General features: G+C 44.2%; 1 protein-coding gene across 1 annotated transcript in view; it reads right to left on the reverse strand.

Annotated features, from left to right (window-relative positions):
- The window catches only part of WDR49 (WD repeat domain 49), a 77,759-nt gene that overhangs the window by 19,572 nt on the left and 45,247 nt on the right, over positions 1-12,940 (reverse strand). The window contains exons 10-12 of the mRNA XM_014602761.2: positions 11,013-11,128; positions 1,663-1,793; positions 90-188 (exon numbers count right to left, since the gene is read on the reverse strand). Coding sequence (XP_014458247.1) covers positions 90-188; positions 1,663-1,793; positions 11,013-11,128 — 346 coding nt within the window. The remainder of the gene's footprint in view (positions 1-89; positions 189-1,662; positions 1,794-11,012; positions 11,129-12,940) is intronic.

The raw sequence follows: 12,940 nt of genomic DNA on the forward strand, positions 1-12,940 counted from the left end.
TGTTGAATATTATATGCAGAAGCAAACAGTGCTAATATGTTTCATCTAGAGCTTGAAAGCACTGTAGCTTGAATAAGCTACTCACTCACCTGATTTTGATTTCAGAGACTTCTGCAGATCAAGGTGAAGCTTAAGGTAGACACTTTCCGTGCTGTTATCCCATATGACAATTTCGCCACCAAAGCTCCCTGTATTAGACAACGCAGCATTAAAGCCCCTAGCCTCTTGATCCTTCAGGCATGAGAATTATTTGATTGCCAACACAGCAATATTTTCATGCTTTACATGATAGTTCACATTAAAAGGATTAGCTGGGCTTGTAGTCTCATGTGCCTATGACATTTCAAAAAAGGATCTCCCGAAAAAGTCACTGTAAAGGCGTTGTTATTCTAGTTTTATATTAAAAGTAGACCACAGAGAAATTTGTTGAGATCTTCAAGTAGTCTAAGGGACCTGAACACATACACAATAGGCAAGTAAGTCCCCTAGAGGCTGCTTTCAGGTGCTACCTGTTCAAAAATAAAACAAAAAGTGAGGCCTCAACCAAGGCCACCCTTGGACACAAGGACCAAAAATGACAATTGGAAGGCTATAATTTGGGCAATCATGTAGCTTCAGCAGGGCATGACTTAAATCCATTCCCCATCTACAGGTCCGAACAAGGTTGATGGCAACAAATCTGGTCTGGTTTGTTAAACTAAACATTGGCTCTATTTTTTCACTTGCTTCCACTAGTGTCATTCTGCGGCAATCATGAAGGTATGTTGGCACGAAATCAGTGTCTGCAAGATCAGCCTGGTTAGTGAGATTGGAGAGGGCTCCTTAAAATCAGCGATAGTCCAAGCATAGTTTTAAACTCCCTTCCCTAGTAAAAGAATAAAACTGTATGGCAAAGAAAAACACTTATCTATAATATTACTCCTTTTAAAGAAAAAGCTTTCCTTTTTACCCATATGTTTTCTGTGACAATAAACATTTTCCTTTGTCTTCTGAGTAGTTGTCTGGGTTTTCTCTCAGATAGCATTAAAAGGCTTTCACTTCTAGTTTACTTTTATGACCCTAGCTTACTTCATAACCTTTATCCATTAACTAAAGATGAACCAGGTAAGAACTGTTTCAAATTTGGTATAGTCCTGGGTTGAGGTCCTGGGTCAAAGTCAAGTGAAAGCTTAGGTACAGTTTAAGATTTAAAATGCCCAAAACTTGGGAAACAGTCTCCTGATACATCAGTCATTAGGAGCTGAAATGTCATAAGATCAGCTGCTCTGACAGGGAGGAGTTTTCCAACCCAGTCTAACCTAGACATCTTGAATGCACAACTACAAGACTGTTCATTGTCACTCTGATAAGAAAAGATGCAAATAACCTGACCCTCATTCACTCCTGTGCAAGTGGAGGTATAATTCTGCTGAAATCAATTGAAATACAATGACATAAATGAGGAAAGTCAAGCTGATAACATTCCAAGATTCGGTCCTGGCACTTTTTTCCCTTTCTTCTTAACAATTTCTAACTTGGTCCCATTTCATAGGTAGTACACCACAGCCAGCGGCACATTAGTAGCTAAGCCAGCCCACACAGTAATAGAAGCAGCCTGGCATAATAATGATTGCCCACGTCCTGATTTCCGGAAGATATATTAGGCAATAAACTTTCTGCTACCTGTAACTAGAGTATGTGGTGGTGAAAATGCAGCACATAGGATGTCATTCTGATGCTGTACCCCTCCTTTCCATTCTGCAGGCTGAACAAGAAACTGTGTCATGTTACTCAGTCGGAAGACAGTAATTATCCTAATAGAAGACATACACAAATTTTTAAAAAGGAAACACGTGAATCTAGTCTTTCTTTTTTTCTGAATGTAGCCATACTTGACTACCTCAACAAGGTTTTTAGCACTAGTAAAGATCTCAAGGACATGTCCATCCCTTTCCTTTTTGCTTCTGCCGAAATGATTTGTATAGGAAAAAAAATTATCTAAGGAAAAGAACTTCAGCTATTCTTCCACCATACTGCCAAAACAGAACGAAGAGCTTGTCCCTATAACACACCCTTTTTCCTGCAGTGTGATGCTCTACCACAGATAGGACATGAAAGAGTTTGCTGATTCTAAGAAATAAGGACAAAGAAGAAGAAAGAAAGTTGAAGCCTTTAATCTTCCATCACTCAAACACTAAGAAACACTGGATCTTCTCTCAAACAATCTCTCTGAGCCTCCGCTAAAATCTTTCACAAAAAGAATGTCACTTCAGGACCTTCCAGTTCATGGCCCATCAAACCTAATCAAAATTGATGTCCATGCATACGATTAAAAGAATCAGTGCTGCTTCCCTTGAGGTTAATGGAAGATTCTAAGTCCATTCCATTTGGTGAAAGATCATGTAGGACGTGGCACAAGTGGCAATAATGCAAAACTTTTGTGTTTCAGTTTGTGGCAAGTTTGTTGTGATCACCAATCTTTATGATCAAGTTATTTCCTGCTCTTCAGTAATTAATACTGAACTCAGCACTCATGTCTCCTTCCCTATGACAGAGTAGGCACTCTTTATACTGCTTAGTTTTAAAATAAGAACTGTTATATAACTAAGTGTAACACTGAAGTTGCACATTACACTTAGACCATACTAAACCTGTGAAATATTCAGCAATGCTTAAGTTACAATATGCAGTGAGCAGTCCTACATTAAGAGTTAATAGTTTCTTGCCTATACAGCTCTGACTTGCCACTTGAGGGTTGGTGAGCAAAGGCATGGCTAGGAGTCAGGACACCTGGGCTCTATCCTTGCTCTGGGTGGAGGGAAGAGGTCTGGAATAGGATTGTAAAAGGTTAAATATTTAAATGTTTAAACAATAAGTATATTTATACCAGTAGTGCATTACCAGTTAACGTTTAGCATGGGGTGCAGTCCAGCCGGGAAGTGAAGCAGCACAGTGCCTCAGGAACAGGAAGGCAGTCAGAAGAGAGGGAGTGGGGAGAGGGGACTAGTATACTAGTACCCATAGTATTGTCTGAGTGTAACATGTAGTTTCACCCTAAGAAGCCTAAACTAAATCATTTCACTTACTCTAGAAACAGTTGTCACCAAATCAAAGCAGATCAGCTGTGGTGATAATGGCCCACCCAAGCTGATCTGCTTTATTGGGTGAAACATGTCACCACTTGTACCATGTGGAGGAGGCGACAAGTGCTCGTCATAGGCGACTCCATCCTGAGAGGTACGGAAGGACCCATCTGTCGCCAGGTCCCCTTGGCACAAGAGTTATGCTGCCTCCCTGGAGCAAAGATTTGGGATGTGACGGAGGTAATCCAGGCCAGGATCAAGCCCACCGATTACTACCCCATGGTCCTAGTCCATGTGGGTACTAATGATGCGGCCAGGAGAACCCCCGATCACCTGATGGCGGACTACAGTGCTCTGGGTGGTGTGCTGAAGGAGTTCGGTGCACAGGTGGTTTTCTCTTCCATCCTACCAGTGACCGGATGAGGAAGACGGCAGGAGAACTGCATCTGAGAAACCAACTGGCGGCTTCGGCAGTGGTGTCTTGAGGCAGGCTTCGGCTTCCTGGACAATGACCCGCACATCATGACGAGGGACATGCTCAGCTGGGATGGGCTTCACCTGTCCCCCAAAGGTAAGCGTGTGTTTTCTACTAGGTTGGCGGATCTCCTTCGGCAAGCTTTAAACTAGGCTCATCGGGGGGAGGGGAGTATGAGGGCAGGGGAAGCTGTGGACCACCAAACCATGTGACACCCACAAGGACAGCCCAGCCTGAAGAAGGAGGACGTTGGAAACCTGAAAGCCATGGGGAGACCAGCACTACAGAACAGGTAAGAAACAAGAAGGTAAGAAACAATGGGCCCCTTGGGACTCGGAGCGGGGGGGCAGCAAAGGCGCCAGTCGCAGGGCTCAAGTGCCTATATACTAATGCTAGGAGCATGGGGAACAAGCAGGATGAACTAGCTGTCCTGCTTGCACTAAACACCTATGACTTAGTGGGGCTAACAGAAACCTGGTGGGATTCATCCCATGACTGGGCGGTACATATTGAGGGCTATAGATTGTACAGAAAGGACAGGTAAGGGAAGAAAGGGGGGGGAGGTTGCACTTTATGTCAGTGAGCAATATACATCAACCCTCATCAAGACAGAATCCAAGGTTGAGGAAGGAGAAGGATTGTGGGTTAGGCTACATGGGGGGCAAGGAGAAAGGGATTTGGTGGTAGGGGTCTGCTACAGACCCCCAAACCAAGGGGAAGAAATAGATGCGGGGCTCCTGAGGCAACTCTCGGAGACCATAAAAGCTAAAGAGGCGGTAGTCATGGGGGACCTAAACTACCCAGACGTCTGCTGGGAGACGCAGACAGCAAGGTCCCATCGCTCACGCAGGTTTCTAACCTGTGTACAGGACCTCCACCTGACAGAGGAGGTGCATGGTCCCACTAGGGGGAATGCCATACTGGATCTGGTATTGGCAACAGGGGATGACATGATAGGGGACCTCCAGATCGGTAGCCATTTAGGAGACAGTGATCACCTAATAAAAGAATTCAACATAAGACGTTGAGTGGGTAAGGTAACTAGTAGGGTGAAAGTGCTAGACTTTAGGAAAGCTGATCTCAATGCATTCAGATGATTAGTCAAGGACGCACTGCAGAGTAGGAGTTTTGAAGGGATGGGAGCCCAAGAAGGGTGGCTGTGCCTAAAGAAAACGATCCTTCGGGCACAAAGCAAGATGATCCCTGAGCGAGGCAAAAGAGGGAAAGGGGCCAGGAGGCTTCCATGGCTGACCAGAGAAATCCAGGGCAGCCTAAGGGCCAAAAGGGGAGCACATAAAAAGTGGAAACAGGGTGAGATCACTAAAGATGAATATACCTCCTCTGCTCGTGCTTGTAGGGAGGCAGTTAGACGGGCCAAAGCTATCATGGAGCTGAGGATGGCAACCCAAGTAAAAGACAACAAGAAATTGTTTTTTAGATATATTGGGAGTAAAAGGAAGGCCCAGGGAGGAATAGGACCCCTGCTAAATGGGCAGAAACAATTGGTGACAGACAGGGGGGACAAGGCTGAACTCCTCAATGAGTTCTTTGCCTCAGTGTTCCTAAGTGAGGGGCACGACAAGTCTCTCACTGGGGTTGTAGAGAGGCAGCAGCAAGGCGCCAGACTTCCGTACGTAGATCCTGAGGTGATGCAGAGTCACTTGGAAGAACTGGATGCCTTTAAGTCGGCAGGCCCGGATGAGCTCCATCCGAGGGTGCTGAAGGCACTGGCCAACATCATTGCAGAGCCACTGGCGGGAATATTTGAAAGCTCATGGCACACGGGCCAAGTCCCGGAGGACTGGAAAAGGGCTAACGTGGTCCCCATTTTCAAAAAGGGGAGGAAGGAGGACCCGGGCAACTATAGGCCATTCAGTCTCACCTCCATCCTTGGCAAAGTCTTTGAAAAAATTATCAAGGCTCACATTTGTGAGAGCCCGGCAGGGCAAATTATGCTGAGGGGAAACCAGCATGGGTTTGTGGCGGGCAGATCGTGCCTGACCAATCTAGTCTCTTTCTATGACCAGGTTATGAAATGCCTGGACACAGGAGGAGGGGTGGATGTCGTATACTCAGACTTCAGGAAGGCCTTCGATACGGTATCCCACCCCATACTGGTGAACAAGTTAAGAGGCTGTGATGTGGATGACTACACAGTCCGGTGGGTGGCGAATTGGCTAGAGGGTCGCACCCAAAGAGTCGTGGTGGATGGGTCGGTCTCGACCTGGAAGGGTGTGGGCATTTGGGTCCCGCAGGGCTTGGTCCTTGGACCGATACTCTTTAATGTCTTCATCAGTGACTTGGATGAGGGAGTCAAATGTACTCTGTCCAAGTTTGCAGATGACACAAAGCTATGGGGAGAACTGGACACGCTGGAGGGCAGGGAACAGCTGCAGGCAGACCTGGATAGGTTGGACAAGTGGGCAGAAAACAACAGGATGCAGTTCAACAAGGAGAAATGCAAAATGCTGCACCTAGGGAGGAAAAATGTCCAGCACACCTACCGCCTAGGGAATGACCTGCTGGGTGGCATAGAGGTGGAAAGGGATCTTGGAGTCCTAGTGGACTCCAAGATGAACATGAGTCGGCAGTGTGACAAAGCCATCAGAAAAGCCAATGGCACTTTATCGTGCATCAGCAGATGCCTGACGAATAGATCCAAGGAGGTGATACTTCCCCTCTATAGGGCACTGGTCAGACCGCAGTTGGAGTACTGCGTGCAATTCTGGGCGCCGCACTTCAAGAAGGATGCGGATAACCTGGAGAGGGTCCAGAGAAGGGCAACTCATATGGTCAAGGGCCTGCAAACCAAGCCATACGAGGAAAGACTAGAGAAACTGGACCTTTTCAGCCTCCGCAAGAGAAGGTTGAGAGGCGACCTTGTGGCTGCCTATAAGTTCATCACGGGGGCACAGAAGGGAATTGGTGAGTATTTATTCACCAAGGCGCCCCTGGGGGTTACAAGAAACAATGGCTACAAGCTAGCAGAGAGCAGATTTAGATTGGACATTAGGAAGAACTTCTTCACAGTTCGAGTGGCGAAGGTCTGGAACGGGCTCCCAAGGGAGGTGGTGCTCTCCCCTACCCTGGGGGTCTTCAAGAGGAGGTTAGATGAGTATCTAGCTGGGGTCATCTAGACCCAGCACTCTTTCCTGCTTATGCAGGGGGTCGGACTCGATGATCTATTGAGGTCCCTTCTGACCCTAACATCTATGAATCTATGAATCTATGTTAGGCAGGGGCCCAATGCAAGACAAGGGGTGATGTGTTCTTGTCAGTGGATTCTCAGTCTCCCTCACTACCCTGTACCTCCTTGCTAGGACTCACACTGACCTGTTCCTCTGTGCAAACAATGGGCCACTGCAGGTCCCAGCAAGGAGACACGGGGCAGGGTGGAAGGGAAGTCAGGGAATTTCCAATGCTCTGTGCTGACCTGTGCCCCCATTTGAAGCATAGGTCAGTGTATGGAGGCACGGGTGATGCATAGGGGGGGGCATGTGCCCCCCGACAGGGCCATCCCTGCAACCGATGCTGTCAGCAGCATCAGCAGGTGCTTGACATGTCCCCCTGCATTGGTGTACCAATGTGGGGGGGGAAGGCGGAGTCGCATACCGACAGGGGAGGCGGAGAGTTGGTCCCCCGGTGGCACTTCCGGTTTCAGCGGTGGCATTTCTGGGCTCTGCAATCCGGCTGCTGGGGGACCCCTCCCCCAGCAATTGGCCACCAGGGAACCCCTCCTCCCCCACTCAGTGACTGAGTGCCCCCCCTCCCCCCCCAATTCAGGAGGCACCAGTCTCGCATGTATGGAGGCATTGGGTGCTGGGAATTCCTTGGCTCTTACACCTCCCGGGGGCACATCTCTAAGGGGGAAAGTCCAGGCTTTCAAGCAGGAATAGCCCAGACTTTTCCTGCTTAAAGAGACCTGCCTCTGGGATCTCCATGGAGTTTCTCTTCCAACAGGGAAGGTCTGAGTCCCTGGTTAAAGCAACATGCCCCAGCACCCCATGCCTCCTCCCTGGGACCCGACCTGAGTGGATCCATGGCTCCACACAGGTCAGCATGGAACATGACCAGTTGTAGAGGCACTGGATGTTTCCTGCTTCAGGAGATCCCAGATGTCTCCCCCAATACTTGCTCCACTCACTGAAACCTCTACTTTCTCCACTTACTGAGGCCAACCCCAAGATTTCCTGGGACGCATCTGTGTAAGAGGGAAAACTAAGCACACATTTTAGGAGCTTGAGGAGCTTGATCCTGTCTGGAAATTCCCTACAGTGAACAGGATCTAGTCCCCCACACTTCAGAATCACTTACCCAGACTGGTTGGAGAGCACAGGCATCTCTAGCTGCCCACACTCTCCTGCCGCCAGCACACAGACGTAAAATAATAAACCACAATAAAGCGGCACAATTTATTACTACCTTTGCCACCACCACAGATTTTGGGTATTTGTGGTGTGATAAAGGACATAGATGTCTGCTTGCTTCATCTTTGTTCCACCATAAAAAAAAATTATGGCAGCCCAAAGGTAAGAAAAGGCAACATCTGTTTCTACCCCTGGATATGTTTATAAAAAGAGAATTGTACTGGCATTATGATTTTGTGTATAAAAATACTCCTACTGATATCAGACTTTGTCTGGGTCAGATGTCTGTTTCTAAAGGTCAGTCTATGATCAGAGAATCATAGAAAATTAGGGTCAGAAGGGACCTTAGGAGGTCATCTAGTCCAACTCCCTGCTCAGCACAGGACCATCCCCAATTACATTGTCCTGGCCAAGGCTTTGTCTAGCCAGGTCTTAAAAACCTCTGAGGATGGATATTCCACAACCTTTCTGGATAACCTGTTCCAGTGCTTTACTACTCTTCTTACGAGAAAGTCCTTCCTAAAACCTAACCCAAACTTCCCTTGCTGCAACTTGAGATCATTGCTCCTTGTTCTGTCATCTGCCACCACTGAGAACAGTCTAGTGCCATACTCTTTGTAACTACCTTTCAGGTAGTTGAAGGCTGCTATTAAATCCCTCCTCAGTTTTTTCTTCTCCAAACTAAATAAGCCCACTTCCCTCAGCCTCTTCTCATACGCCACATTCCTCAGCCCCCTAACCATTCTCACTGCCCTCTGTTGGACACTTTCCAATTTGCCAATATCCTTTCTGTAATGGGGGACCCAAAACTGGACACCATACTCCAAATGTAGCCTCACCAATGCCAAAGAGAGGGGAATAATCACTTCCCTGGACCTGCCTGCAATGTTCCTATTAATGCAGCCCAGTATGCCATTAGCCTTCTTGGCAACAAGGGCACACTGTTGGCTCATATTCAGTTTATTGTCCATTGTAACCCCCAGGACCTTTTCTGCTATACTAAGTTAATTATGATGTTTGTAATAAGTTTTTTGATGATGCTGTACTAAGTTTGTGGGACAGCGGTATAATATCTGTATTACATCCTTTTCCACTTGGGAAGATACAGCCCTACATTTACAGTTGACCTTTTCATCCACCAATCCAAAAGCCAGTGAGGGTCTGCCATAGGTGATGGACAAGTGTTAGTACAGCTGCAGCAACAGATAGGAAGGATGAAGTATGGACTGAATCAAGGAAAGGAGGCAAACTGAACCAGGTAATGAAATTCTAATCTCCAATCATCACAGTAGGGAGTTATATTCCATAATGTTAGCCAGGGCAGAGGTATAATAAGTGGCATGATAGTTTCTTGAGAGCCTTTATGCATGATATAATACAATTTAGTTCATCTCTGCAAGCCAGAAAAAAGCAGAAGGAATAACAGAAACCTGAATATCAGTTCCAGAAAGAAAACAGAAAGAAACCCTAAACTGAAAGTGATGGGATCAACAGTCTTCTAAGTGAAATCTATGTCACATTCTCTAAGAGACAAGTCTTTTAATCCTGTCTAATCTATAGATTGCAAGCACAAGATTTATGTTGACTACACTCTGCATGGCATCCAGCAGAGACGTGTTTTATTCCACTCAAGTGTATTTACATTGATTTTCTATTTCCCATGCTAAATAAACCTTGATTTATTTAGGAGAACTGGAATCAATGGCTGTTGGTGGAGAAAATTCAGGGATAGGACACCCCTATAAAACTGAAACTCAATCCAAAAAGCATCCAGTTGTCCAGATGAATCTCAAAGCAAGGGCACTGTAGCATGCAGTCTTAAACAGATGCTGCCAGGATGATGGTCATTTATTCCAAAGGGAAAACTAAGGGACATGTTGCAGGGTTGTTCGTTGTAGCCACATTTGTTTAAGGACATAGGCAGGTAAGGTTCTTTGGGTAGATTTGATATCTTTTATTAGACCAACTAAAAAGTTGGGGGAAATTTCTTTGCAAGCTTTGGGGCACAAACAGCCTTTGGAGTTACCAGGTAAAAAGATGCAACTCTTACCCATGAACCTTTTCAGGCGCAGTGGCTCAATCCAAAGGAAAACCAAAGCAATATCACTGATGTATTTAATTCCAACCTAACTTTACTGTTCACCTTGAACATCACTGCAATTCAGCGTAATGATATGTGGGTCACTAATGAGCAATAATTATTTTTGCAAGCATGCACAAGTAGCAATCGTATATTTGTAAGATAGATAAGCATTTCTGGACTGAGCCCTTTAATATATATGCCTTAATATTTAAAAGCACTTTTTCTCCTTTTTTAGAATACTGCTTATGTATATCATGTATTCATGGCCATTAGTAGGGATTTTCTTCCTGGTTTTATATCTGTTAAAAGTCTCACACACACAAAAATAATTTGGTTCTTAAATTTTCAAAGAGGATGAAAAGATACAAAGACAATTTATTCCATCCTATTCCCAACCCATTAACATAATTCTACACTGTACAAATGCTGTGTAAATTACCTTTTAGGTACAGCAGCATCTGCATTCGCTGAATTTCCAAATTTATAGACAGAATGTTTTCAAATTATGTCCTGCAGTATTTTTTTCCTAGCACCTGCATAGCATCTTAGTGCAGAAAAGCTCTTTTATGTACTTGTAATTCCTGCAGGAATTCTACAATTTCTGAAGCAGATTTTTTCTTCTAGTAGAAAGCATAGGGAATGGTGCTTTATAAAGCTAAGGAAAGTCAATATTGTGGCAATTCTATGCTACAGGCAGTAAATTTTGCAATGGTCTCACTGTGAACAGAACCCTCAACAAAAGATTCAGGATCCACAGTGGAAACACTATTGCAGTATGGGTGTTATATTTACAAGACATACCACAAGTAATCTCCCCAACTCTGTTACATCTTTAAAGTAATACCCTCCCAACTGATGCGCAGCCAGCTCTTTAATATTTTTCTGAACTGCGTTACCACCCAGTCAATGAGTTACTGTGTTTGGAGAAAATTAGACCATGATAGATTTTATCTCCAGAAACTGAGACAAACAGCACATTTTAGTAATTTATCTCTTCCTGGGTTGTATTATAACATATACAATACCTGTCCCAGCCTGTAATTAATATCGTCTCCTTTAGTACCAAGATCTGGGAGATATCAACAGCTCGGTCTCTTCCAATGCTGAGCTTGTGGTGACAGTGTCCATTGAAATCCCAGATCTTCAATCAAAAAAAAAAGAGTAAGCCATAATTTCTTAGCAGAGACAAAGCAGAAAATCTTCTGGTAACTTCAGAATCAATAAAGCAATGAAAAAATAAACCTATTGAGTCCAATTTTCTTCCTCTCCACTGTAAATCAAAGATAACTATGCTGAAGACAGTGGAGTTATAATGGCATAAAACTGGTCTGGCTGGCCCCTGCACAGCATAATAAAATTAATAAATAATACCAGCACATAGCTGTCAAATAGCACTTCTCATCCATAAATCTCAAGACAACATACAAAGGAGGGAGAAGCATATACCCCATTTTATAGGCTGGAGAAACAAAGACACAGATTAAATGACTTTCCCTAGGCCCAAAAGAAGTTCAAGAACAGAACCCAGTGTCAGAGGTGGGAAGAGATGCCAGGTCACATTTGAGTCCTGTGTCCTATTTCTAACACAGACACCATATGTGTTCACTTCTTTATTCATACATAATTCATTGACAGCTTCATCATTTTAGTCATCCTAAACACAAGCCAATAAGATCTGTCTACTGGCACATCTCAAGATGTGTACTTTAGCTATCCTAGCATGTATTGATTTATAGCTCCTACATTGGCTCCTACAGATTAAAAGTGCCAAAACATCTAATTTCAGGTATAATCTATTGTATATTACAAAGTACTACATAGAGGAGTTATTTCTGCAAAGTAGATTTGCCATTGAGAAAAAATATATTGAGGTCACGTGTTGGCGTTCTATATTTTTCCTACATGCAGTAGGAATATGTTTTGAAGGCATTGAATTTATTTGTTAGTATGAACAAGATTCAGAAAGCTTAATCTTTAGGGTTTATTAACAGCATAATAATACAGTAATATCCTGCTTAACCAACTTATCCTGAGGTGCATGATGCTAGTTCAAGAATCTGCCTCCATCCTATTTTTGATTTTTTTTTCAGTGTGTTCTTTGACTAAAGTCTGATCTGAATAAAGTGTTTGTACTCATATAGCTATTCCACTTACAGGGTTTCACGAGGATAGAAGTACTGGGGAGTCTTTAAAACCAAAATCAGTGTTGCTGAAGCTATATTGATCTCAAGATACCTTGTACTGGTATAGCTTACTCTTTTCCATGCAGGAATAAGCTATACTGCTATAACTACATTTTGCATTAGGCTGGTTTTACCACCTTATCTCTACTGGTTTAGTTGTGGTACATTTTTTTTGTACCTAAAAACACCTATAGGATGGACAGGTTAGCCATCACTCCACTTTCTTAGGCACTGAATGTTTTATGCTAGGATTTCCACTGCTTTCAAATAGTGTCTGCACTTAAGATTACTTCCAGTCAGCCAAGAGCAACAGTATAATTTGAGTCCCAAATTTCAGCTAAACTTCTGCATTACTTCTGCTAAGTCACTTCACTGCCCCCATCCCCATCCTTTGACTTGTCTGCAATAGATTTGTCTGTAAGCACTTTAGAGTACTAACTGTCACCCTATGTGTTATGTCAGAGTGCTTAGGTCCACAGGGACCCACAGTTACTACCACAATAAAAATAACTGAATGCAGACTAACCAGTTATTTAAAAATTAGCCATGTGTGGGGGAATAGCCTCTGGGAATAAGGATTTTCAAAAACTTAAGCCAATAAAATTGAAAGAGCCAGAAATCAACCTGACCGTCCCATAAGATTTTTCAAGCCATGTGAATTTAACATGCCTTGGTGTGAAGGACTGATCAGATTGACTTAATGCCTGCCATAACACTGCTTAGTTTTCTGCCAATACACCCATTTCCTGACTTGAAGCACACACCCCAAT

The sequence above is a fragment of the Alligator mississippiensis genome, chromosome 7, assembly GCF_030867095.1.
Source record: "Alligator mississippiensis isolate rAllMis1 chromosome 7, rAllMis1, whole genome shotgun sequence".
NCBI lineage: Eukaryota > Metazoa > Chordata > Crocodylia > Alligatoridae > Alligator > Alligator mississippiensis.